Here is a 27656-nt window from a genome sequence, read left to right as displayed (position 1 = left end):
ACTTTACAGTGGCTATTCTAATTATCATCAACAAAATACACTCATAATAAATAGACAGGAAATCTCAACGGAGAAAGAGAAATAATAAAGAACCCAATGAAGAATCTATAACTGTTAAATAGAATATCTGAAATAAAATTCAATGGACTGAGTTAATAATTAAATAACAACAAAGGAAAGAAAAAATAAACTTTGAAACAGAAAAACTATCCAATGTGAAGACCACAGAGAAAAAGAAAAAATAAGAGCCCCTCAGGGACATTTACATAAAGACAAATTATCTAACCTGCATGGAATTGGGTTCCCGGAAGAAAAGAGAATGAACAAAAAAATTATTTGAAGAAATAATGACAAAACTTTCCCCTATTTAATGCAAATTCAAAATGCTCCAACAGGATAAATATGAAGACAACCATGAAGAGGTAGATCATGATCAGGCCAAAGAGAAAAAGCATATCATGAAAGAAGCAAACAAATGGTGTACAGGGACAGTGGTTCAATTAAGAGCTAATTTCTCATCAGGAAATATGGAGGCAAGAAGTCAGAACTTCACTTAAAAAAAAAAAAAAAAAAGGCAAGCCAACCCATAATTCCATACCCAGCAAAAATGACCTTCAAAAATGAAGTCGAAAAAAAAAAATATATATATATATATGTATTACCATATATATATATATATATATATATATGGTAATGAAGAGTATCAGAAATGGTAACCATATGGGTAAATACAAGCAATTACTACTGCACTGTAATATATGGACCTGTTCAAAGCAAAAGAACATCATCTTGTGGAGTTAATAAACTTAATACATATTGTAACAACTGTCACATAAAGGCCATGGCTGGGTAAGACGTGAACCTATATAACTGCACACTTTCTACATTTTATGTGAACTGATACAACATTAATGGACACTTGACTGGTAAAAATTAACGATATATACTATAATCCCTAGAACCACCAGTGAACAAATAATGGAAAGAACAGCTGGAACAGATAACAGGAAAAATAAAGTGAAATTGTAAAAAAGATTGAAGTATAAAAAAGGGGTAAGGGAAGTAAGCAGGAAGGAACATAAGACCAAGAAACTGAGTGGACAAACATAAAAGGAAAAATCAAATTTAAAGATGCAAACCCAACCATATAAATGAGTGCATTACTGTGAATGGTTAAACAGTACAAGTAAAAAACCAACTTTCAGATTGGGTAAAAAAGCAAGACACATTTATAAATTGTCTACAAAAGAAGAATTGTAAAAATAAAGACACCAATAGGTTGGAAGGAAAAGGATCTCACATAAATTACAAGCCTAAGGACAGGATGGCTGTTTAAAATCAGATGACAGGGGCGCCTGGGTGGCGCAGTCGGTTAAGCGTCCGACTTCAGCCAGGTCACGATCTCGCGCTCCGTGAGTTCGAGCCCCGCGTCAGGCTCTGGGCTGATGGCTCGGAGCCTGGAGCCTGTTTCCGATTCTGTGTCTCCCTCTCTCTCTGCCCCTCCCCCGTTCATGCTCTGTCTCTCTCTGTCCCAAAATAAATTAAAAATGTTGAAAAAAAAAAAATTAAAAAAAAAAAATAAAATCAGATGACACATGTCAAGACAAAAGGAATAACCAGAGGTAAAAAAAATATTTTATAATGATAAAAGGGTCAATTCATCAGACAAAAATAGCAATCATAAATGTGTGCATACTAGTAAGAAAACTTCAAAATGTATTTTTTAAGTGCAAAATTAAAAGACAATTCCAAAATCATAAGAGAACTCTCAGCATATGACAAGGACAAAAATCAAAGATAGAAATTTGAAAAACACTACCGACTGCTTTTACCGGTTGTTTTTAGCACGGTACAACCAAAAATGCAAATCATGTAGCTGTTTTCAAGTGTTGAACCAATAAAACAGTCTCAACATATTTCAAAAGAATGAAATCATACAAAGTATGTTGTATAAGTAAAACGGAGTTAGAAATCATTAACAACAAGATATCTAAAATAACCCAAATATTTTGAAATTATACAATTTATATCCGAATAACCCATGGGTCAGAAGAAAGCACAAGTAGAAGACATTTTCAAATAAAATGATAACAAAAATACAAAATATAAAAATTCGTGGGATACAATTAAAGCACTGCTAAGAGAACTATATAACTTTAAATACTTATATTAGGGGAAAAAAGATAGACAATCAATCATCTAAGCTTCCACCTGAAGAAATAATGAGAGGAGCGTCTGGGTAGGACTCAGTGGGTTAAACGTTCCACTCTTGATTAGGCTCAGGTAGTAATCTCACAGCCCTGTGTGGGGCTCCGTGCTGGGCATGGAGCCTGCTTAAGATTCTCCCTCCCTCTCCCTTTGGCCCGCCCCCGCTCAAGGGGGTATGCACAGAACTCTCTCCAAAAGAAAAAAGAAATAATAAGAAAATTAAGCACAGAGTGAGCAGAACAAATACAAAAGACAATCAGGAATCAATGAAATAGAGAATCAATGAAATATGAAACAGGAAAACAATACTAAAAAAAGAAAAATCTATGGAACAAAGATTTTTTTTTTTACAAAGATCAATAAACCTGATAAGCCTCTACCCAGGCTGATCAAGAAAAAAATATATATCAGAACAAAAGAGGGCATACTTCATACCGATTCTACAGTTATTAAAAGGAAAGAGAGTTATAAGACAGTAAATCTAAAATTATCGTTGGGGAACGCCATTGAAAAGAACACTTGTACAGCATACAGACTAAACCCAGTTAAGGCCTCTTTAAAAACTTTTAAGATTTGGCAGGTGGGTGCAGGGACCTATTCATCTCACAGCAGCCCAAGACAAGCCTCATACATAAGTTCCTTTGCTTATTAAAAGTGCCACCTACCAACCTGGCGTGGGCCTGCCCCTTTCTTGGCTGGTCTCTCCCTACCTTCTGAGTACAGGAACCAGTTTCAGAGTTGCTCTTCAAAAGGCACAATTAAGAAAACAAAAGGGCAAGACAAAGACTGTGAGAAAGTATTTCCAATACCGGGATCTGACAAAGGGCTTTCCTCCAGAATACATAAATAGCCCATCCAACTCAAGACAAAGAAGTTAAAAATGAGCAAAAGGTGTAAGCAGGTAAATTAACAAAAGAAAAGGCCAAAAGCACACACAAGATGCTCAACATCACTATCATCAGGAAAATGCACATAAAACCAAGATGAAAAACCTACTAGAATGGCTAAAGTCAAGTTACTAGTTGGAATGTAAAATGGTACAGCCACTTTGGAAACCAGTCTGGCAGTTAAACGTACAACTGCAATGTGACCCAGGATTTCCAAATCCTACGTACATATCCCAAGAAAAATGAAAACCTATGGTCACACGAAGACCAATAACGTTCACAGCATTTCATTTATACGTACCTAAAGAAATATAAAGCTGGACACAACACAATATCTATCAACTGATAAGCGGATCATTCTATGAAATACTACTTAAAGCTTAAAAAGAAGACAATATTAACACTCACAACATGGATGAGTCTCAAAATTAGCATGCTAAATGAAAGACATGAAAAGCAAAAAAATACTTGGATCCAGCTGTGGGCATTCTAGGAAAGGCAAAATTAGAGAGATAGAAAGCAAATAATTAACTGGGACCGGGGGTCAAGAATGGGCCTCAACTGTAAAGGGGCACAAGGGAACACTGAGCAACAGAAGTGTTCTATATCTTAATTGTAGTAATGGTTACACAACCTCATATATACTGCCAAAACACAGCAAGCTTGTACACTTAAAATAAATAATGTAAATTATAATTCAAAAAAACCAGAGAAAAAAATCATCAGATATTTGTGTGGACCTAAACAATTTAGTTTATTTAGAAAAACAACCAAGAAAGGACAGCCAAGGAAATCCTAAAAACAAGAACAATGGGGAAAGGGTACCAGAGTGCTACTATATATTAAAATATATTAGGGGCACCTGGGTGGCTCAGTCAGCTGGGTGTCCGACGTCGGCTCATATCATGATCTCACATGGTTCGTGAGTTCGAGCCCGGAGTCGGGCTCTGTGCTGACAGCTCAGAGCCTGGAGCCTGTTTCGGATTCTGTGCCTCCCTCTCCCTTTCTCTGCCCCTCCCTGGCTCACACTGTCTCTCTGTCAAAAATAAATAAACATTAAAAAAATAATAAAAAAAGAATATACATAAATAGCTAATATGTTCATAAAAAGATGCTAAACATCATCAGCCATTTGAAAAATGGAAATAAACAGTATAACAAGATGCTACTCCACACCCACGTGAATGGCTGGCTACACTCAAAAACTGAACAATTGTAAGCACTGACAAGATGTGGAGAAACTGTGTAAAACGTTATAGCCACTCTGGGAAAACAGTTTCTTAAAATGTTAAATACAGATTTACTCTACAGCTCAGCAATTGCACTCCTGGCTATCTACCCTAGAGGACTGAAAATATCCATCCACACAAAACATGTACAACACAAATGTTCAAAGCAGCATTAGTCACAATAGCCAAAAAGTGACAACTAAAATGCTCAGCAACTAATGAATGAATAAAATGCAGTATAGCCATACAATGGAATATTACTAATAACTAAAGAAATAAAGTATTAATAAATGCTACAAATGGATCAACCTTGAAAACGTATGCTTAGTGAAAGAAGCCAGTCACAAAAAAATATATAAGATATGATCCCATATATACCAAACATCCAGAAATAGAAATACAAATACATAGAGACAAAAAGTAGATTAGTGCTTGCCAGAGGTTGAGCCTGAGGTTTCATTACGGGGGAGATGAACATGTCCTAAAATAAGACTGTGGTTACGGTTGTACAACTCTAAAAATTTACTAAAAGTCACTGAATTGCATAGTTAAAACAGTTGAATTTTATGCTATGTAAAAACTGCACTTCAATGAGCTTTAAAAAATAAAGATAATGGGAATGCAAGCTGGTGCAGCCACTCTGGAAAACGGTATGGAGGTTCCTCAAAAAACTAAAAACAGAACCGCCCTACGACCCAGCAGTTGCACTACCAGGCATTCATCCAAGGAATACAGGTGTGCTGTTTCGAAGGGACACGTGCACCCGCATGTTTATAACAGCACGATCAACAATAGGCAAAGTATGGAAAGAGCCCAAATGTCCAACAATGGATGAATGGATAAAGATGTGGTATGTATATATATACATACATACATACATACACACACACACACACACACACATATATAAACACACACACACACACACACACACACACACAATGGAGTATTCCTCGGCAATCAAAAAGAATGAAATCTTGCCATTTGCAACTACGTGGATGGAACTGGAGGGTATTATGCTAAGTGAAATTAGAAAAAGACACAAATCCCAGGACTTCACTCATACGAGGACTTTAAGAGACAAAACAGATGAACATAAGGAAAGAGAAACAAAAATAATATAAAAACAGGGAGGGGGAAAAAACGGAAGAGACTCATAAATATGGAGAACAAACTGAGGGTTACTGGAGGGGTTGTGGGAGGGGGGATGGGCTAAATGGGTAAGGGGCACTAAGGAATCTACTCCTGAAATCACTGTTGTACTATATACTAACTAATTTGGATGTCAATTTTAAAAAATAATAAAATTAAAAAAAAAAAAGAAATAGTAAAAAATAATAATGATAAAAAAACATAAGACTGGAGAAAGTATTCTCAATACATTTTTTAAATTACCAAAATATATTGTCAAAACTTCTACAAATCATAAAGAAAGATAAACTAGGTGATGGAAAAATAAAATATATCTTAAAAACCCAAAATGGCAATTTAAAGAAACCCCACTCGTCAATAAATTTATGCTTAAAAATAAACATGATGTGAAGATTAACCTGCCCCGGTAACTTTATGAAGTACTTAAACTAAGAAAATGGATGACTCACTATTATGCACAGTTCTTCATTTAGGTGAGACTTTTAAACAACAGTTAGGTTTGGGGCGCCTGGGTGGCTCAGTGGTTCAGTCAGCCCTGCATTGGGCTCTCTGCTGTCAGCACAGAACCCGCTTCAGATCCTCTGTCTGTCTGTCTGTCTGTCTGTCTGTCTGTCTCTCTCTCTCTCTCTCTCTCTCTCTCTCTCTCCCTGACCCTCCCCTGCTTGCTCTCTCTCTCTCTCTCAAAACTAAATAAACATTTAAAAAAAAAAAAAAAAGGCTCAACTGTCCTCTGAGCTCCAATCATAGACAAACTGTACTAAAAAGGATTACAATTTTCCCATTATGCCTCGCCTTTTCAGTCTCACACACCCATCTTCAGCTGTCTTTTATTCCCAGGTACCAACTTAAGGCAAAAAAAACAAAGAATCATTTTGTTGCCGTTGGTTATACTTGCTTTTAAACTCCTGCACTTAAGATCATCTTTGGCCAATAAACTGTGTCAGAGCAATCTATCTCTCTTAATAAAATAAAAAGTGGTTCACACAAAATAGTACAAAGAACATTCATATTTTTTCTTTCCAATCCCTTTTCCTTAGAAGTAGTATTTTTAAGTAATTAACAAAACAAAGAAAAAAAAGAACACAGTTTATTTTGAGCATAATCAGTAGTAATCGGCCCAAAAAATAAATAGGAAACAGACATGCAAATGTTCACTAACCTTCCAGTAGTCAGATTGTAAACTGTAGTACCTCTGGTATGCAGATAATGCTGAAAAAGGGAAAATAAGTATGAGTCGCAATTATGTCCCATTTCAAAATCAACAATACATGTTTTTAGAAACATTATAACAAGCCTCCCACCATACCCACCACCTCCCAACAGACAGTGATATTTAAGAGCAAACAATTTAGAAATCTGGGGCCTCCCCCTCCTCACAGTCAGACATAGTAACAAATGTCAAATATATAGGAGTTCATGAATGTAAAACTGCACTCACATCTCAAACCTAAGCTTGAACAGAATCTAGGCTTCCTCTTGAATCAACATGACCTTCCTCACAGACCAAATCTGATAAAAGGATTAAGATTTTCTGAGTCTACTCCAGAATACGATAGGTTATTTGTTCCCACAAGGGACCTCACTTCTAAGAATGAGCAAGAGCTCAACCACCTCCAAGAGCAAAGGGAGTATTTCTTTTGCGATGCTTCCTTTCATATGATCAACAAAAAAATCCATCCCACAATTACCTTGCTCCAACTCAATTCTAAAACAGGGCATCACACAACCCTAAATCCCCAAGGCATAAAAGGCTTTGGGAGAAACTACAGTTCCTGTGGATCTAAAAACTCAGTGAGGGGGCACCTGGGTGGCTCAGTCAGTTAAGCATCCAACTTCGGCTCAGGTCACTCAGGTCACAATCTCACGGTTCATGGGTTCGAGCCCCAAGTCGGGCTCTGTGCTGACAGCTCAGAGCCTGGAGCCTGCTTCAGATTCTGTGTCTCCCTCTCTCTCTGCCCCTCCCCTGCTCATTCTCTCTCTCTTTCTCTCTCTCTCTCTCTCTCTCTCTCTCTCTCTCTCTCTCAGAAATAAACATTAAAAAAATTTTTTTAACTCAGTGAGGGGGTTTTAAAAAAAGTAAAATAAAAATTATATACACACATTAGAACTGGCAGTGAGAGCCCTTTTTAAAAATTGATGAGCGGGGCGCCTGAGTGGCTCAGTTGGTTGAGCATCCAATTTCGGCTCAGGTCATGATCTCACGGTTCATGAGTTCGAGCCCCGCGTCGGGCTCTGTGCTGACAGCTCAGAGCCTGGAGCCTGCTTCGGATTCTGTGTCCCCCTCGCTCCGCCCCACCCCTGCTTGTGCTCCGTCTCTGTCTTTCAAAAATGAATAAACATAAAAAAAATTTTTTAATCGATGAGCAATAAGTCATGGAGGGTGTGATGTACAGCATGGTTGACTAAGGTTAATAATACTGTACCACAAATTTGAAAGTTGATGGGTAAATCTTAAAAGTTCTTATCACAAGAAAAAAAATTTTTTTAATGTTCATTTATTTTGAGAGAGCATGCAGAGGAGGTGAGGAGGGCAGAGGGGAGGGGGACGGGAAGAGGGGGAGGGAGAGAAGGGGAGGGGGAGAGGGAAGGAGGGAGGGAGAATCCCAAGCAGGCTCCACTCCATCAGCACAGCGCCCAAGATGGGGACTTGAGCTCATGAACCGTGAGATCATGACCGGAGCCAAAACCAAGAGTTGGACGCTTAACCAACTGAGCCACCCAGGCACCCCAAGAAAAAAACATTTATGTACAGTAATGGATGTTAACTACTTATTGTGATTTTGCAATGTATATATTGAACCATTATGCTGTACAGCATCTGAAACTAATGGTATACATCAAGTATACCTCAATTAAAAAAAGACTTGGATTTTTCAAATAAGATTTAACAAGTGCAATAAAATTTTACAATGATAAAAATGGAGGGAAATGGAAATTAGCATTTTCTAGAATTACATGTATAATGCTTCCATACTGTTTTTCAGTAAACAGCCAAAATATATATGAATACAATCCAGAGAACTTTCTAAGCAAGTTCAAATTAGAGAAGCATTACCCAAAAACATCATTACATATCTGAATAAGTAACTTAAATAATGTTCATCTTTTGGCATAAAGATGATGCCAACCAACCTATCCTTGGAAGCACATCCAGTTTTGGTGAAAAGATTGCAAATCATCCTGCATTTTCTAGTTGTTCACACATGATTTGTGCTAGTTCATAAAGGTCATTGATTAATGGTCTTCTAAAAAGAAAAGTAAACCAACTTATTTATCAAACTAGCTGGAAGAGAATAGTCAAACAAGGTTCATGTCCAGAAATCATCACTGATTTATAAAAGACAGTCATGGTTAAGGTATTCTCCCTCTACTGCTGGATGCGAACAAGGAAGCATATATATCACCAAATGCCACCACAAAGGGAACTATGTTTAGTATGAAGCCCATAGAAGAGAAACAAGTGGAAAGTAGCTGGATACTTCTAGACCTCAAACTAGGCCTAGTACACAACTCACCTATGAACTTCCAATTATGGGAGGTGATTAATGTGCTTATTATTTAAGCTAGAATCAGGTCTTTGCTTTTGAGTCTAAAAACATCCTAACCAACAGAAGTCCAAGTCTCTAGCAATTTTGTCCGGTCACCATGTCAAATCTGGACTGCCCTTTTAATGATGCTATAGAATCCCAACAACTTTGGGAGGTTGTATTTCCAATAACCTAATAATATATGTTACATGACTTCATAAAATTCACATTTTAGAATTAGAGGAGCCCTTAAAGAGATAATATGGTATCTTCCAAAGAAACTGAAACTGAAGCCTACGTGACTATCAGTTGGGAGAAACATGGCATCTGTACTACAATATGATTAACCAAGAAATGAATATAAACCCTCAAATTCAAAGTCAACAAACTGCCAGCATAAATTTGTAAATCACCCATTTCCTTCCATGAGCATTTGTTACCTTTCCACTCATTTACACATTTCTCAACAATTATTACTTTACCCCATTAGACCTAGCATTCTATTCTAAGAAAAGATCTTAACATATTTTATGATTCCTGATCCAAATGAATCATTCAAACTCTGAAGACTATAAAAGTGCCCATCACCAGAGTCTCTCTAGTGAAATCCTTTTATTCAAAGCAAAGCCATCATTTCGAATCTCTAAGTCAGTTACTCTATCCACGAAAAAGAATTTCTAGTCCACTACAACTAGATTTTTCTAAAGTCCTTAATAGAGAATAAGGGGAATCATTTGTTTGGACATCCTTATAATGCTTAAACCTTTTTCACAATGACTGTAGCATGTATCTTACTAGGCTCTTACTTCCCTAAATCATCTCATCTTCACTTTGTGATCCCTGAGTTCTCCACCAGTTCAAGAAGTCCTTCTTCATCCCACTAGGCAATCTTTTTAACATTACTTCAGGCAAAACTTTTGTTTGCTTTTGCCACCTAACAAAGAGTCATGTGCCCAAAACAAATTAATATCAACTCGCTATCAACCAACTGCCAAAGCTCACATCTTTTTAATCCTGGGAAGCGACTTTATTTATGAACAAACTTCAAATTACTTTTGCATAATTTTGAGTTTTATTTCATTTTTAAATAAGCACATGTAGTCTTTTTAGATTAAAAAAAAAGAAAAATATAATTTAAAAGATTATTTAAAAACTGGCAAAGTACTAACAAAGAAGCTAGGCCTGAAAAAAATAAAGACAAGAGAAAACAATGAGAAGCAAGTTAAATTTAACTATTATAACAACTTAAGTGTTCTTTAATCTTTCTCCCATGTTCATTATTTGGCCCTTGACCTCATGAAAACAGGAGAAGAGGAAGAAACAAGGAAATTTTCAAGGATAAAAGAATCACCTATACAGATGGGAAAAGGGTACTATACACAGTCATTTGTCCTTCATAGCCACGCTATATACATACCATTTTTCATACATGAAAATGATAAAATTAAATAATAATAATGGAAATAGCCCAAACTGGGAAAACGTTAAGGAAATAGGCAGCTTTTTCATTCTACTAGTGCTATAAGTATAAATTAGTAAAACTTTTTTGTAGCTTAATTTAGCACTCAAAAGTTTTAATAGTTAACCCTTGCACAACACAGTTGAAAATCCACATGGAACTTTCAACTCCCCAGAAACTTTACTAATAGCCTACTGTTGACTGAAAGCTTTAACATAAAGAGTCGATTAACATGTATTTTGCATGTTACATGTATTATATACTGTATTCTTAAAGTAAGCTAATGTTAAGAAAATGTTAATAAAATCCTAAGAGAAAATACATTTATAGTACTGCAGTGTATTTACTGAAAAAATTCCACATATAAGTGTAGCTATGCAGTTCAAACACGTTTTTCAAGGGTGTGTGTGTGTGTGTGTGTGTGTGTGTGTGTGTGTGTACTGTTGCTCAGTAAAGCCTATGACATCAATGTATTCCTTCTAAAAATAAAAACAGATTTAGCTACAATGATAGACAATATACTGATGATGTTAATAGCAGAAAAGAAATAGTTTACACATCCAACAGAGAATTCTCCTACCTGTATGATAGACACTTATTCAGGAAACTGAAATGTTACAAAGTGTATTTTTGAGGTGGAGAAATTAACATGATACACAGGGTTAAAGAAAGTTACAGAGTTTAATTCAGTTTTCAAATATTGGAAATTTATTGTAATAGAAAAGTCTATAAAAGATAAGCATCAAAAATGTTTAAAAACAAGTGCCTCTAGATGATAAAAGACCAATGGGTCATTAAAGCATTCACGTAGTGTTTCATAAGTATTAAGTGGCTAACAGTGAGATACAGATGTGAACACATGGCTCCAGCTCTCAGGCTATTTAACTTTCATGGTTATGTATCTTATAATATTTTTCTTTAAACACCAAATATATTATTTGTGTAAATGTTAAAATAAGTGTACTTGTGTTAAAATTAGGAGATGGTCAACATCATCAAAGGAGGGCTCCCAGGAAGGCAATAGGATGTAGTATGAAAGAAGCAGCTTTAGGTAAACCTGTGTTCTAATCCTGACCTCACCACTTACTAAGAGACTGTGACATTAAGCCTTTTTTTTTTTTTTTAATTTCCTTTTATTTTTTTCATCATAACAAGTGTATACTCTTTAATCCCCATCACTGGGGAGCCTGGGTGGTTCAGTCGGTTAAGTGTCCAACTTCAGCTCATGTCATGATCTCGCAGTCTGTGGGTTTCAGCCCTGCGTCGGGCTCCGTGCTGAGAGCTCAGAGCCTGGAGCCTGCTTCAGATTCTGTGTCACCCTTTCTCTTTGCCCCTACCCTGTGTGTTCGTTCTCTCTCACTCTCTCTCTCTCTCTCTCTCTCCCACAAAAAAATAAGCATTAAAAAAAAGATTTAGTTATTTAAAACAAAAAAATCCCCATCAGCTATTTCACCCATCCCCCTACCCACCGGCCCTGTGATAGCCACCAGTTTGTTCTCTATAGTTAAGAGTCTATTTCTTGGTTAGTTTGCCTCTCTCTTTTTTGTTCCCTTTTGCTCGTTTCTTAAATTCCACATGTGAGTGAAATCATATGGTATTTGTCTCTCTCTGATTGAATTAATTCACTCAGCATTATATACTCCCCTAGCTCGACCCATGCTGTTGCAATGTCAAGATTTCATTCCTTTTTTTTTTATAGCTGAATAATAAAATTCCAGTGTGTGTGTGTGTGTGTGTGTGTGTGTGTGTGTGCGCGCGCACACATGTACGTGTGTATACACACACACCACATCTTCTTTATCCATTCATCTATTGATGGACACTTGGGCTGCTTCCATAGTTTGACTATTATAAATATAGTTTGACTATCATAAATAATGTTGCAATAAACCTGGGGGCATATGTATCTCTTTGAGTTAGTGGGGTTTTTTTATTCTTTGGGTAAATACCCCATAGTGTGATTGCTAGATCGTAGGGTAGTTCTATTCTTAAATTTTTTTTTTTTAATATATGAAATTTATTGTCAAATTGGTTTCCATACAACATCCAGTGCTCATCCCAAAAGGTGCCCTCCTCAATACCCATCACCCACCCTCCCCTCCCTCCCACCCCCCATCAACCCTCAGTTTGTTCTCAGTTTTTAACAGTCTCTTATGTTTTGGCTCTCTCCCACTCTAACCTCTTTTTTTTTTTTTTTCTTCCTTCCCCTCCCCCATGGGTTTCTGTTAAGTTTCTCAGGATCCACATAAGAGTGAAACCATATGGTATCTGTCTTTCTCTGTATGGCTTATTTCACTTAGCATCACACTCTCCAGTTCCATCCACGTTGCTACAAAAGGCCATATTTCATTCTTTCTCATTGCCACGTAGTATTCCATTGTGATTCTATTCTTAAATTTTTAAGGAACCTCTTACTGTTTTCTAGAATGGCTGCACCAGTTTGCATTCCAACCAACAACACACAAGAGTTCCTCTTTGTCCACATCCTTGCCAACACTTGTTATTTCTTGTCTTGTTGATTTTAGCCACTCTGACAGGTGTGAGGTGACTGCTCACTGTAGTTCTGATTTGCATTTCCCTGACAATGAGTGGTTATCAAGCCATTTAATTCTAGTTAATTCTTTAGAGATCACAAGCAGCCTAAAGAGTTTTTCAATAAAAGAGTAAGGTGTAACTGAAGAATAAAAAGAGAAGTTCAAAGCTACAATAGAATCTGTTTGCAATTAAATAAAGAGAGCCGTATTTCCAGAGAAATGCAGTAGAGAGTAAAGAGGGTTAAGAAAGATTTACGACTTCGGCATGCTTGGAAATATTATGGTTTTGAGTTAAGACTGTCAAAACAAAACAAAGAGGGTGTGCCTGGTGACAAGTCCATATATGCAGCACAGGATAAAACGAAACAATGTAAGTTAAAGGTGACAGCCTTGCCAGAAAAAAAGGGAGCCGCCTTCAGAGTTAGATGCGATAGAAATGCAAGGAAGGAAAAGATTTAAAATTCCGTCTATACTCCCAATATTAGGCTATGTACTAACTGCAGGCAGAACTCAGTATTTGTAGCCAGTGTATAACACTACAGGTTAGCTGCTAGTGGATGAGTCTGCGGGTCTGGAAGGAAACAAAGCTATGTCAGCTGTACTGATTGCCATCTTTAGGCCAGAACAGGCTGCAGTTGCCTAAAGAGTTCTTTGATTTGTTTTGTTTTGTTACCTGAGGCTTGAATGAAAAATTTTTATTTATACCCTGGAATAAATGAGTATCTCAGAGAGCTTATATTAACTATTTCATTTCATATAAATGACTGATGTACTTAGCTCACTAGCACCTTTCGCCTTCTCAAATCCTGATTGCCTAAGATACATCTTTTCCCTTTTTCTTAAGTTTATTTGAAGAGAGAGAGAGAGTGTGTGGAGCAGGGGAGGGGCAGGGAGAGAAAGAATTCCAAGCAGGCTCTGCACTGCCAGCACAGAGCCCAATGCAGGGCTTGAACTCATGAACTGTGAGATCCTGACCTGAGCCGAAATCAAGAGTTGGATGCTTAACGGACTGAGCCACCCAGGCGCCCCCATCTTTTCCTTTTTATGCAGCATTAATACATATTAAATACATGTTAACATTTGAAAAGCCCTCTGAACAGCATCCACCACAACAGATCTTTGTTCCCACATCCCCCTCTCTCCACACGTTTGAAAAGATTTAATATTACAGATTCAAGCAGACAGAAAGTTGGAAAAGCAAAGAAACAATCCTTTTACCACTACATCAGCACCTTCAGAGGCCTTCAAGTCAAATTAATGCACATACTGAGATCTCAGACTTACTGCTTCCTTGTCATTATTAAATTAATATACTCCTCAAGGTCTTTAGTATCTCACATCTGGCTTACTACAAGAGACACCAACTTTATGTCTTCTTTGTGTTCCCTTCAATGTGTTCTGCTACAGCTCTCTGGTTCTTGAAGCTACTATAACTTGTGCTTATTGCCTAGACACAGGCTTGTGACAGCCTGGGTTATGGTGACTATTTTGCTCCCTTCAGTATTTCTACAGTGCATTTTGTAATTCTAGGCCATGAGCAGACTGAGCAAAATCGGGGATTCCCAAATTTGCAATGAAAGGCGTGGAGGCACTGGTGATCTTTATATATTTTTTTTATTTTATATTTATATATTTAAATATATATTCTAATATATATATTTATATCACAGTTCAAAAACCACTCAATACACTAAAGTCGCGTGGAAAAATCGAGTGCAATGACTGTGAGTACAATGACAATGCGTGAGCAATCACCCCAACCGCAATGGGTTTTCAGAGAGATACGTAATATTCATTTTCTATGGATACTACACGGCCGTTTAGGTCAGTGCTTTGGGTTTTTATTTCATTTTATTTTACTATCTCAACACAAATTTTTACTGTATAGCAAACATATATACTATGCAAACTAATTCCCAATGATTCTCTAAGTGAAAGGAGTTTAAACAAAGCAGGTTCTTAAAAGAACCACAACCTTTAGTTCTAACAGCTACAACAATGAAGAGAAGCATGCAAGGATTAAAAAAACAAAAACAGTAATTTTTGAAGAAGCCAAACTCAACATCTATGACTGGAAAACATGCACTCTATGTTCTTATACTTCATATATCTTAGGATGGAGTATTGTCATTCCACCCAAGAAAGACAGAGAGAAGACAAAGAGAGCTCATCTACTCTGATTAAGACCTCTTCACATTAGCAACTCTTGGCTGGAAACTTGCCCTAGACATCTGTAACTGCTGAGCAACTAAAACCAAAATTTATTTTGACCACAAGTGACAGACAATGCAACAAAATGACAAACTACTTGAAGGAAGGAGGGAAGGGAGAGAAATCAATCCCTGGCAGGAATTTCAAAGAAAACCCCCAGCTCACCATGAACCATAAAGAAACTTAAAGTTTCAAGGTTTTCATGCTGATATCAGGAACGGGTAATTATTAGATCTCCTTCAACTGTTTTCCTTTAGGAATTCTTACTATCTCCCAAGTTTCTTACCTTATAATTTTGATGTGTGGTCTGAGGTAATTTGCCACTTAATTTTATAAATAACTTACTTAACTTAGTGATTATCATTTCCTATAACCTGCCACACATATTTATAGATACTTACGATTTCTATTAAACTGCTCCTAAGGTCCATCACATATATTCGCAAGAATATCTATGCTTGTCCTACAGCCCAGGGCTCTCTGGGATTCTTTTCCAACCCAAGGAAGAGAAATCACCGCCCCATCTCCATGGCTTAACGCAGCCTGTCTGACAGCTCCATCAGCTCTTTGGTTGGGCAAAGGTTAACGGGTTAGCTTTGGGGTGAGGAGTGGCAAGGAGGTATGGTAGATGCCGCGAAAACCCATTCAAATCCTGCTTCAAGGAAGGAATACTGGGAGTCCTGCCCGCAGACAGCCTCCAGCAGTGAGCTGCCTTAGGTGCAGAGCCACCTTGCCCGAGATCACACTCCTTCCCAGGCTGGCCAGTATCCAGTATCAAAAGGATGGAGTATAAAGGCCTGTTCACCTTGCCCCGAAGTTGGGATAGCTCTGAAGGGCCATTCTAGCTCCAAGCTCCCCACGGACCTGGCCAAGGCTGTGACAGCTCAATTTCTCACCTCTGTCCACTCCTCCCTCTTCTCCAATCCAATCCTTTGTCCCCTACCTTCCACAGGTGCTGATCCTAAAGGCCCTCCTTACTAAATATCCTGAATGCTGAACTCCCTCCAGAGGAATCCAACCTGCAATAGGCCGTGTGCACTGAGCCTTCGTTTTCCTACAATAAGGATAAATTCTTAGAAGCCAAATGACCCAATCAGATGATCAAAATTGTTTTTAAAAATTAAAACTCTTCAAACAAATTGCGAACCCGGAAGGCTTTAAAAAACTGTTTTAGAAAATCTTTTTTCCCTTCTGCTTCAAATTCATCTGACAAGACAGAAAATATCTTTTAATGAATAAATCCATAACAGTAATGATAATCAAAGTATACCATCTGCAGATCAGAAATTTTTAGGAATTCCTGTAAGACAGGAAGCAAGATGGGATCAGAATATCAGAATGACAAGGACGGACAGAAAAAACACAGTCCAAAATGTACACAAAACAGATTCTACCACTCCGTACTGCAGAAGTAGAAGCAGTTTCTCACAAGGAACCCCAAGCTCAGAAAATTTCACACAAAGAAGAGGACTCAGGACTGTAATTAAAGAACCGTCTTCAGAATAACAGGACCAGTAAGTCCCCCACATACATATATCTGAGGAGCTTATTCAACATGTTCGTTGCATGGTTCCTGTTTACTCCCTAAAAAGCCATGGTTTATAATCTCTTCTCCAAAATTAAGTGCCTATCTGGTTGGGGCCAGAGCTTCTCATCTCGTACTGGGTTCCAAAGAGAGGAGGAAGCAGCCCAAGGCAACAAATGTCTCCATAAACTGGTGGTGGTGGTGGTGGTGGTGGTGGTGATGGAGTGTGGAGGGGCCTGCTAGAGACAGGCTCTACTTCTGGACTTACAGGAAGATGGTGAAGAGTGGACAGAAAGAATTCAACAATTAGTATATAGAAAGGAATTTTGTTTTAAATCCTGGAAACGTGGTCAATAAAGACTCAAGGAGGATTAAAAAAACATCAAGGAAACAGAAGCCATCAGCTTAAAATATTAAAATAGACTAAAATATTAAAATAGAAAAATATACCAATATACTGCGTCCACTGCCACCTTCTTCTCCTTCCTGTTACAAATCACTGACCTACTGCCTAGCTATCAATGGCCAGTTCATCTACATGACAGTAAATGGGTCTCAGAGTACCTCTTTTCCAGGACTTAAAATCCTCAAAGGTTATCATTCTCTTCTCCCATCTTATTAGATTACTCCTGCCAGCTAGTTTGCCAACAGTCTAGTTGCCACATGCCCCCACCTCACCTCCCAAAAAAGAAAAGAAAAAAAACCATCCAAAACAAATATTCCTAGACTCTTCATTACCTTCATAGCCAGACACTTTATAAATGGAAAATATAGCTAAGTTCATAGATGAATAAAGTTTTAAAAGCTACTATCTATCTATCTATCTATCTGACAACAAAGCAGCAAGAACCTCTGTCCAATCCTCCATATACAAACCTAATTTTCAAGTCTAGGTCTGTTTATGTGCCTTCAAATTAGCATGCTCTCCAAGTACAAGATGTGGCATTAAAAATTTGTATTATACAGGATTTCTGTGTCTTTTGTAAAACAGTTTCCTTTAAATGAGTTACTAGCCTTAATTAAAATTAAAACATAGAGTGTTAAATAATGATTAATACCTAGGATCCTGAAGACATTTTCTAAGTACTAACCAGTTTCACAGAGCAATCCCCAAAACCTTCTATCTCTTGCTTTTCAGATTAGAAGACTGAAGCTCAGGGATATTTATATATATATTCCTTATATTATCCTTAACAGATTATATATATTATATATATAATATATATAAAATATATAGATTATCTATATATAATATATAGAATATATAGATTATATAATTATTATATAATTAGATTATATAATATTATATAATATTATATAATTAATAAATTATTAATATTATTAATATATATTTTAGGAATTTAGGAATTAATATATATTTTAGGAATTTAGGATTTTTAGGAATATATATTAATATATATTATATATTATCTATATTAATATATATTATATATATTATATATTATATAGATTATAGATTATCTCTATATATAATATATATAGATTATATATATATAATCTATATATAATATATATAAAATCTGTTAAGGATAATGCCACTATAAACAACAGAGATGAGCTGGGAGAGAAGCCTAACTTCAAACCTCATATATAACACCCGTGTCAAATAAAAATTGCATATTCGTTAGGAAAGCGTTCACCTGACCTAATAAAAAAGTGGCACAATAAAACATCAACATTAAACAGCAGTGATCCTTCGCTCCAGCCCTGAAACCTGCCAGCTGCTTTGCCCACTAAACACATACTATGTTTACTTCCTCTGCATTCAGATGTTTACTATCATCAGAAGGTTAAAACTTTCTGGTTTCTAAGGATACAATTTTTCTTTGCTATGGGTTCTGCCTTTGGTATTGGAGGAGTGGGTGGTATTTGGGGGTGCTTTATCTTCCTAAGTGAGTAATGATCTGCATCAGCAGCTTGGTACTATAAAAAGGACATATCTCGGGGGCTGCCTTCAGTCATTTAACTCACTTCTTACAGGAAAAAAACTCCAAATGAATAAAAAATGTGTTCTCTCCGGTGCTCAAGCTCATATGTAATCACCTCTCTGTGTTACTTACCTTTACAATAACATGACTACAGATCAGATTTTCATTTAAATATTTTCTAGCTAAAATGGAAGTTTCACAGCCAGGATAAAGAAGAGAAATACAGAGTCTCTGTTACTTCTCCAGAGTGTCCATCAATGGCTCACTTTCTACTATGGTAGAACCTTTAAAGGGCAGGGATTTTTTCCCAAAACAGAACAGAAGTGCACATATAGGTGGTTATCAGTTTAACTGGTCAACTTATTGATGATTTACATAGAGTTACATGAACTTTTCACATTTCTTCCCACCCCATTTTTCTTTCTCACTGTTTAGGATGTTCACAAGCTTACAACTTCTTAAAAGTAAAAATGATAGCTCCCTCAGTAGAGTACAAACAATTACAATTATTTTCAATACATATATAAGTCAAATAGTAATTAACAAGGGGAAAAAATTACCTTTTGGATAATCTTCCAATAAGAGGTTGAAGTGACCTAATTGACAGAAGAAATCAGACTCCACTTTTCCTTCAGCTTTTAAGATTAGAGATTCGTAGCAGCGAACAGCCTAGAAATAAAAAATACAAACATTTAAGAAGAAAGAAAAACCCTAAAATGTATTTCCTTCCTGAGATAATGCACATATCCTCCATTCAATCACCCAAGAAATCAATGTATTTCACTTCTACCTCAGACACAGTCCATGCAGCATTCCTTAGATACCTAAGTATTTATTAGAAGAGCCACTGGTTGTGGCATAAATACTTTTTTTACCTATAAAATACAAATAGTTGCCAGATAAGGAGCACTTTGATAACTTTACTCATAAGTTATAAATCTAAATTATTACTGCGGTCCTTGTTGCCATAAACAAATAATATCCATCTTTTGCGCAGATGGAAAGAACTTTATTCAATTATGTGAGAATTCACAGAATCTCCAGAGTAATAATAGCTATCATTAATACTGAACAGCTTTCTGTCATAACCTCTATCAGTTTAAGCTACCATGAACTGCCTTTGCGACGTCTTCTCATGATATACTTCAAACCCACTCCAACTCCGGTCTTTCGTCTTACCCTCACATACACTCATTATATACTCATTCTCACAATTTCTTCACCAAATAAAAAAAGTAACATACTATGTTGAGACTTTTTTTTTTTTTTTTTTTTGTAATAAAGAAGACTGCAAGAGAAAATGAACGATGGAAAGAACAGACTTCTGGAATCCTGACAAATTCCAGTTGCCATTAGCTACAGGAGATCCTGGGGAACTTCTCTCTGACTCTCAGGTTTAGTAACAGAGGACTGACAAAAGGATTCAAATTAGAAGACTTCAATAAGGGTGTATCACAGTGCTTAGCACTCCACAGATAGTTAACAATTGTTTCTTTACTTTCTCGTCAGATAAGTAAAAGCTCTCTTTCAAGACTGTTTCAAGCTTTCCAACAGTTTGTCAAAATTTCCCTGTTAATGATTTACTCTATAGTGTTATGTGCTATAAGGTGTCCTGGAGTCACTAAAGAAAAAGTATATGATTTCTCAAATCTCTGGGTACATTCCCAGGTTTGGCACCCACAAAGAAAAGAACCAGAATAGCTTCTGTTACCAAAAAATCCTTTCACTACCACTTCAAGAGCATTTGATGAGATAAGAAAATGTGATGTGGGACAAAGTAACCACTCAAAATCTCTTGATTTTTCCTCTCCTGTGAAATATAGGGCCTTTTGATGGAGAGCCTCAAAATGTCTATCCTAAAATTTACCTATGCAAAGCACATACGTAAATGTTCATCAAGTTTGGAGAAGCCATCCTAAACCAGGCAAATTCTGGGATGACTCTACTATCCTTAAAGCCTAACATTTACAAAAGGGCTATCTTCATTTCTTATTCCACTCTTAGCTATCTGCATGTGCATACGTACCAAATCACAATCACTAAAAACTAATCATTCTGCTTCCCCGTAATTAAGACTCTGAGTGCTACACTGAAGTCTCAGAAATTACTATAATTTGGAGGCATGAAATCTCAAGATCCTCTTTATTTAAGTCATATATAATCCTATCTGGCAGATGGTTAAAAGTACAAAGATACAATTTACTTCAGTACTTTTTAATATCAGAAAAAGTCATAAAATTATTGGGCTACACCATGACAATTCTTAATTTTACATTAAATGAGTGACTTTAAAGTAAAGAGTAACTGTAAATAAAGTACTCATTAAAATAGTTATTATCTTTTCTTCTTAAACTCTTAGTAAGCTATTTAGAAACTTTTTCTACTCCTCCCTGATAATTCCTTATGGCTGATCAGCATTAAATTTATGAGCAAATACGGCTCCATAGTGAAAAAAGGATTCAAGCTGTAAGTCCAAAGAAATTTTCTTTAATGATCTAATAAGCAAACAGATGGCAACACTCTATACTCCCGTCCTATGGCCATACCTTGATGCCACTACCATGATCTACTGCCTTATCTTCCAGTGCCCATAAAACAAAGGAACACATCGAAAATGAATACCATACATAACTCTGATCATCGTGAAGCATAAAACCAGGTAAAAGCCAGAATGGACAGACTTTCAATTCGCCTACCCACCCATACACTCAGGCTTCACTATCAAGTTCATAATCATTTCCAACAAAGGCAGCATGTACCTACCAACAGATAGTGCTGGTCAAAGATGATGCTGACAGAACCCAATATTGAATAAGATGAAGAGGAGCGAAAAGTCAGAACAAAGTTTCCAAGTGCCCGTGTCACCACTTCGTAGTGAAACCTCATGAATTTATTTGAAGTGTTTGAGGAAAACCCTGGCATTAGATACAGGCAAATACTAACGATTTTTTAAAAGCATTTAAAGGAAAATAACTGGGGATAATTTCCAATACTCCTAACTCATACAATAATCTAGAATGAAACACAGTATTTTTACAATAACATTTTTAGTCAAAAGGCTATACACCTAGAAGATCTATATAGATAGTTTAGATTTAGAACAAAGTTTAGATAGACTTCTATAAATCAAAAATATTGCCTGTTAAAATAGTTGCTTTTATATTCTTGCTGTTTTTACTTGAAGTATACGCAAGTAAAATCATCCCCATACAGTGTACACAGGGAAAAAAGGACTAGACTATAAAACAAATGTTAAAAATACAAAGTCATACAGAAACATTATTTATTTGTTCTTTTTACTTCTATTTCCTAGATTGTTTCATAATTAACCTCTACCATTTCTATTCTTATAAAAACCATTAAAAAATTATTATGCTTTCCTCTAGGAATCATCCTACCTCTAATGTGAGGATAGTCAGAAATTTTAATGAAAATCATTTCCATCTAGATCAGCACCATTCAATAGAGCACTTTCTACGATGATAAAAATGTTCTATAATCTGTCCTGCCCAATATACTATCCACTAGGCACATGTGGCTATTGAGCACTTGAACCATGGCTAGAAGTCAACAACTGAATTTTTAAATTATATCATTTTAATTTTTATTTCTCTTTAAATAGACATGTGGCTAATGGATAGTGTACAGCTGGATGATGTTTAAAGCTTAGAAACAAGTGAATATTTAATCCATATGCTAAATATTAAGAAAGTAAAATTTCTCATGTTCATAAATGAAAAGCCTGTAAAAATAATGGAGTTCACCGGGGATAAACAATGCTTTTCACAAAAATCTTTTACATCCTATGGATTCTTCTAGTTAGTGGCTTACACATCTATAGTCCTTATCACCTACTGTAAAAAACAGTGAGAATGAGAATAAAGTTAATCATTAAATACTAGAATCAAAGAAGAGTAAACTAAAAACCTCCCAGCTAAGTACAGAATGTCAATATCTTCCTCCCATTACAGTATAATTTTCCACAATGTTCAACATAATTTGTGCTCAGTATCTGCTTTATATTTATTATCTGAAAAATCAGTTATCTCAGAACAGTGAGATTATTACTGCCCTCTATTTCTAAACCTTGACAGTTGGAAGTTTAGAGCTCATTAAACACAGACCTGTAACCAATTTACTTTTTTAATGTTAACATTAAAAATTGCTTAAAAACTACAATCTTATATGATAAACTTGGTCAGGGTCTAGCTAAAATACAACACTTGTTATTTATTTATTTATTTATTTATTTATTTATTTTACATTTTTGAGAGAGAGACAGACAGACAGACAGACAGACAGACAGAGCGAGCAGGAGAGGGGCAAAGAGAGAGGGAGACACAGAATCCGAAACAGGGTCCAGGCTCTGAGCTGTCAGCGCAGAGCCTGATGCGGGACTCGAACCCACAAACTGTGAGATCGTGACCTGAGCCGAAAAAGTTGGACTTAAGCTTAACCCACTGAGCTACCCAGGCGCCCTGACACTTGTTAATATTTTAGAATTGCTAAATATAGGCAACTTTTAAACAAATGACTTTTTTTTCCAATTTAAAAGATTAGCTAAAGTAGCTGGGACATACAAATTGTAGAGAAAATTAATGTAGATTTAAATACCCCAATGATTTTAAATGAACCAAAACTTTCAGGTTGAGTATAATAAAGATAAGCATGCAGTCTTGCACATAAGTCCTAAAAGCCAGCCAGAGATATACAAGATGGCTTGGCAGCCACCTGAGTACTTGAAAAAGATTAAGGGATTTAAGCAGACTACAGGTCAACATGTCATCCATGAAATACGGCTAGTAAAAAAGTACTCATGACCCTAATTAATAAAGCATATTATACAAATCAACACCAATGATCAGCTCGCCACAGTCTACCTACTCTGACCAGATCTCTAACATTATCACCAGTTCTGAGTGCCACATTTTAACGGGTGGTAACTTATAGAGAGTACAATTTTGGTGAAGAATGGAGGAACTATTGTACGAAAATTATTTTTTTTAAGTTTTTTAAAGTTTATTTATTTATCTTGAGAGAGCAGGGAGAGAAAGGAGGAGAGAGAGAAAATCCCAAGCAGGCTCCACGCTGTCAGTGCAGAAGTTTAACTGAAGAGAACTATCAGGGATGCTAAAGCTTTACTCAAAAATTCAGAAAGCTGTCTGTTAGGAAATAAGATTAACTGCACTTTGGGTACTCCAAACATCAGACCAATGAATGGGTATAACTTATAAGCAAGTTTACTCCAGTTCAATCAGAAAAGAGGAAAACTTAAATATGCCAAAAATTAAATGTGCCATCTTTGGCTCATATCGATGCAAAGAAATAAAGCATAAATTACTAAGCTATCTTAGTGAAAGTTAGAAAAGAGACTTCTTACTTTGGAAACAATTCAAGAGCTGCATTTTTTAAAAAGATTCCTTGGGCTTCTATGATATAAACAAAGTATAATATTATATATAATACAAACCCCCCCCCCCACACACACACACGTGAGTGCATCTCTCCTGAATTAATTGCATGATTAGTTTATTTTACTTGAATTTCCATAATTAATTTCTAAATAAATACAGTATCCTGACGTGTTCCCTTCAAGCCCTAAAAATGTTTGCACTGTTAAAGCTGATATCGTTCCCAGAAATATGTCTCAAAAATAACGAGAATTCTTCCCTTTTCCAAACATTCAGCAATGCCTTTGCCTGGCTACTTCTCAAACACCTTACAAATCTTAAAGAGTTGAAACTACCTGAATCGAAATCATTTTTTGAAATTTCAACTCACATTTTTTAAATGAGGGAAACGTTGCACACTTAAAATGATAATCTTAAGAATTACTGATTCTTAATGACCTAGCTATTCCTGAACTGGTATATCAGACTTCCATACCTGTTTACTGTTGCTGAAAATTAAAATGTACATATCACCAATTCTAAAGGGTATACAGTAAAAAGTCTGTCTCCTAATCCTGATCCCAGCCAGACAATTCCCGTTCCCAGAAGCAACAAACATTAAAACTTTCCTACTTTATTCAAGGTGATTTTGTGCAGATGCAAGCTGATAGATTTTTCCCCACTTATATATACACATTGTTCTTCTGCAACTTGCTTCAGATTCTAGGTGTCCCTGATATCCTTTCTCTTCTTTCTCTGTTAAGAGAACCCCTAATTTAATTACACATATGTTTCTACAGAACAAATACTGGGATCCCCAGCCATCCTTGTGGGTGCAGTCTGAGGTTAAGTTCTGGCCAATGGCATACCAGGAAGGACATGCTCTCCTTCAACCCCCCCCCCCCCCCCCCGCTGGAATCACCTAGATGGCGGAAGCAAAAGCTGAGGATGGAGCAGAGGAAAGCAGAAGCCTAAATTTCTAGAACAGTGGAGTTGCAAAGAAGCCTGACACTGATGACTGTCTCTGAGAATTATTTTATTTAACAAATGAGTATGCAGCCCTCTTCCTTCCTTTAAAAGAAAGGCGGGGGGGGGGGGGGGGGGGGGGCAAGGAACCTGGGTGGCTCAATTGGTTGAGCGTCCGACTCTTGATTTCAGCTCAGGTCATGATCTCATTGTCCTGAGATTGAGCCCTGCGTGGAGCTCCACGCTGGGCATGGAGTCTGCTTAAGATTCTCTCTCTGCACCTCTGCTATTCACATACATGTTCACTCGCTCTCTCCCTCCCTCCAAAAAATAATTTTTTTAAAAGAAGATAAATTTAAAAATCCCAGCCACCTAATGAAATAATCATTAATACATACAAAAAGGATAAAGGAAAAAGGAATCTAGTTAACTGTTACCCATACTTAACAATTTAGAGAAGATGCAAGAACGTACATGTTTGTTAATCTACCCTATCTCCCTCTCTCCAATTTTCAACTAATATACATCTTCTGCATCACAATAAAGGCAGTGTAACAAAATTTAAGCACCTCAGTCTTGCTCCTGGATTTCTCAGCCTCTCTGGACCTACTGCTCTTCATTCAGTGGATGTGCTGGATACTAAAGAGTAAGCAAGCATCCTGCACGATGCTATCATGGCACCCTACATACCATTCTTTTCAAACAAACTATTGAAAATGCTTTGCTATTACAAAATATTCTTACAGAAATACACTACTGAAATCAAAACTAGATAACTTAGTAAGTTGCTCAAATACCTAATATTAGAGGCCTTGATATGTACCAGGCATTATTCTAAGCACTTTACAAATATTTATTCACTGAATCCTCACAATGTCTATATGAAATAGGGAGACCCTACTTCATTGATAGGAAAACTGAGCCGCAAAGAAAGCAAATCCTGTGCTCAAGGTGACAGTTACCAAGTAGGATTCAAACAGTATCTGAGGTTACAGTACAGGGTAAGCAGTAAGGTGTTCAACTCAGACCATGCCTAAGGACCTAAAAGTCATTTCCAATATTAAGTACCCCATAAGCAGCTCTTCCTCTTACACTCCTACACACTAGCTCCCTCTACACCAAGCAGAAAAGCGTAAGATCGCCACTTCCTGCTCCCACCATGCCACAGGAAGACTTAGCCTCACAGTTCTTTACCAGATTTTCTCACTTTGCTTTACTTTAAATCATATGAAATGCAACAATTCAAAAAAAAAAAAAAAAAAAAGACACAATCCAAATGAACAAAAACACCAAGTCCCCAAATTCAAAAGCCACCTTTGGCAGAAAAACACTACTGTTCATATATATATATACATACCTACCTATAAATATAAAAGGATAATACACCAATTCAGGCAACACATATAACATTTTCGAGATGAAGGCTTCGCCCTACTTTTTTGTATCTTCTGCATTATATCTCCTTAGTTTATCTAGTGTTGTTATTGTCTCTTTCTAGTATATTTGGCAAAAAAAAAAAAAAAAAAAAAGGCCAAATACAGCTGCAACAAAGCACACTAGGCTATCCTGTCTGATCTGTCAACAAGTTGCTGGATTACTACTAATTCTCCAGAGTTAGTAGGTTTTAACCTTTATCGTTGATGGCATGCAGACAAACAAATGAATAAACTCTACATCAGCACGCATGTACAGACGTATACCCTCCCAGGGCCAGCATTAAATTTGAAAAAAGCTATTGTGTCAAAATGCCTATGTTATTTTCCAAATATTTCTTTTCTATATCATGCTAAATGTAACACCGTGTAGACAGGGCATAGTCAAGTTATTTATAAAGTTTCTTCAAATCAAGTATGTATATTAAGTTTTGAATAATCTTTAAAACGATGTATATTTTAAATTTGAAGGTAAGGAATATAGGAGACAGAATTTCAGCAGAGTGATTTCTATGACAAAAGCCCAAAGTAATCTTGTGATTTCCCATATAAAACAGTAGGCATTATAGCTTATATTTTACCTAATTTGCTTGCTACTCCATAGGGTCTATTATTTATCTAGAGGAAGACAGAGGCAATCTTATATGCAATCCCTGTCATTTCAGCTGTACACATTTATTTAAGATTTCCAAAAATATACAAAAAAGGAAAAAAGCCATCTACAACAAAATTAAGCAGACCAAATTTGCATAAAGGCAAAAAAAAAAAAAAACAAAACCTGTATCTATTATGCCTGCTATAACCTGGATACTTGCTATAATATATACAGTTCAAGTTAATATCTGTGGTTGTAAAGTATGCATTCATTTGTTTTATACACATTTCTAAAATAATAATAATAATAATAATAATAAATGCACATAAAAAGGACCAAACATTCCATTGGAGGAAAGAGCGGGGAGGAGCCATCGCATTTATCAGCATAAGCTCCACTGAACATCATCTGCTTTGAATTCTACAATTTTTTTAAGTTTATTTATTTTGAGAGAGAGACACAGACACACAGACAGACAGAGAATCCCAAGCAGGCTCCACACTGTCAGCGCAAGGAGCCCGATGCAGGGCTTAAACTCACAAACCTCAAGATCGTGACCTGAGCTGAAGTCAGACGCTTAACTGACTGAGC

The 27656-nt window shown here is 36.4% G+C and overlaps 1 protein-coding gene across 9 annotated transcripts in view; it reads right to left on the bottom strand.

Moving 5' to 3' along the window:
* The window catches only part of KDM6A (lysine demethylase 6A), a 208043-nt gene that overhangs the window by 118479 nt on the left and 61908 nt on the right, over window positions 1–27656 (bottom strand). For all 9 annotated transcript variants that reach the window (XM_058712771.1, XM_058712764.1, XM_058712765.1 and 6 more), the window contains 2 exons: window positions 19242–19350; window positions 6636–6685 (listed from right to left, as the gene is read on the bottom strand). In XM_058712771.1, the coding sequence (XP_058568754.1) occupies window positions 6636–6685; window positions 19242–19350 (159 nt within the window). The remainder of the gene's footprint in view (window positions 1–6635; window positions 6686–19241; window positions 19351–27656) is intronic.

This window comes from Neofelis nebulosa, chromosome X (genome assembly GCF_028018385.1).
Source record: "Neofelis nebulosa isolate mNeoNeb1 chromosome X, mNeoNeb1.pri, whole genome shotgun sequence".
NCBI classification, from domain to species: domain Eukaryota; kingdom Metazoa; phylum Chordata; class Mammalia; order Carnivora; family Felidae; genus Neofelis; species Neofelis nebulosa.
Note: the sequence above shows the minus strand (reverse complement) of the source record. Positions and strands in the feature narration are given on the sequence as shown.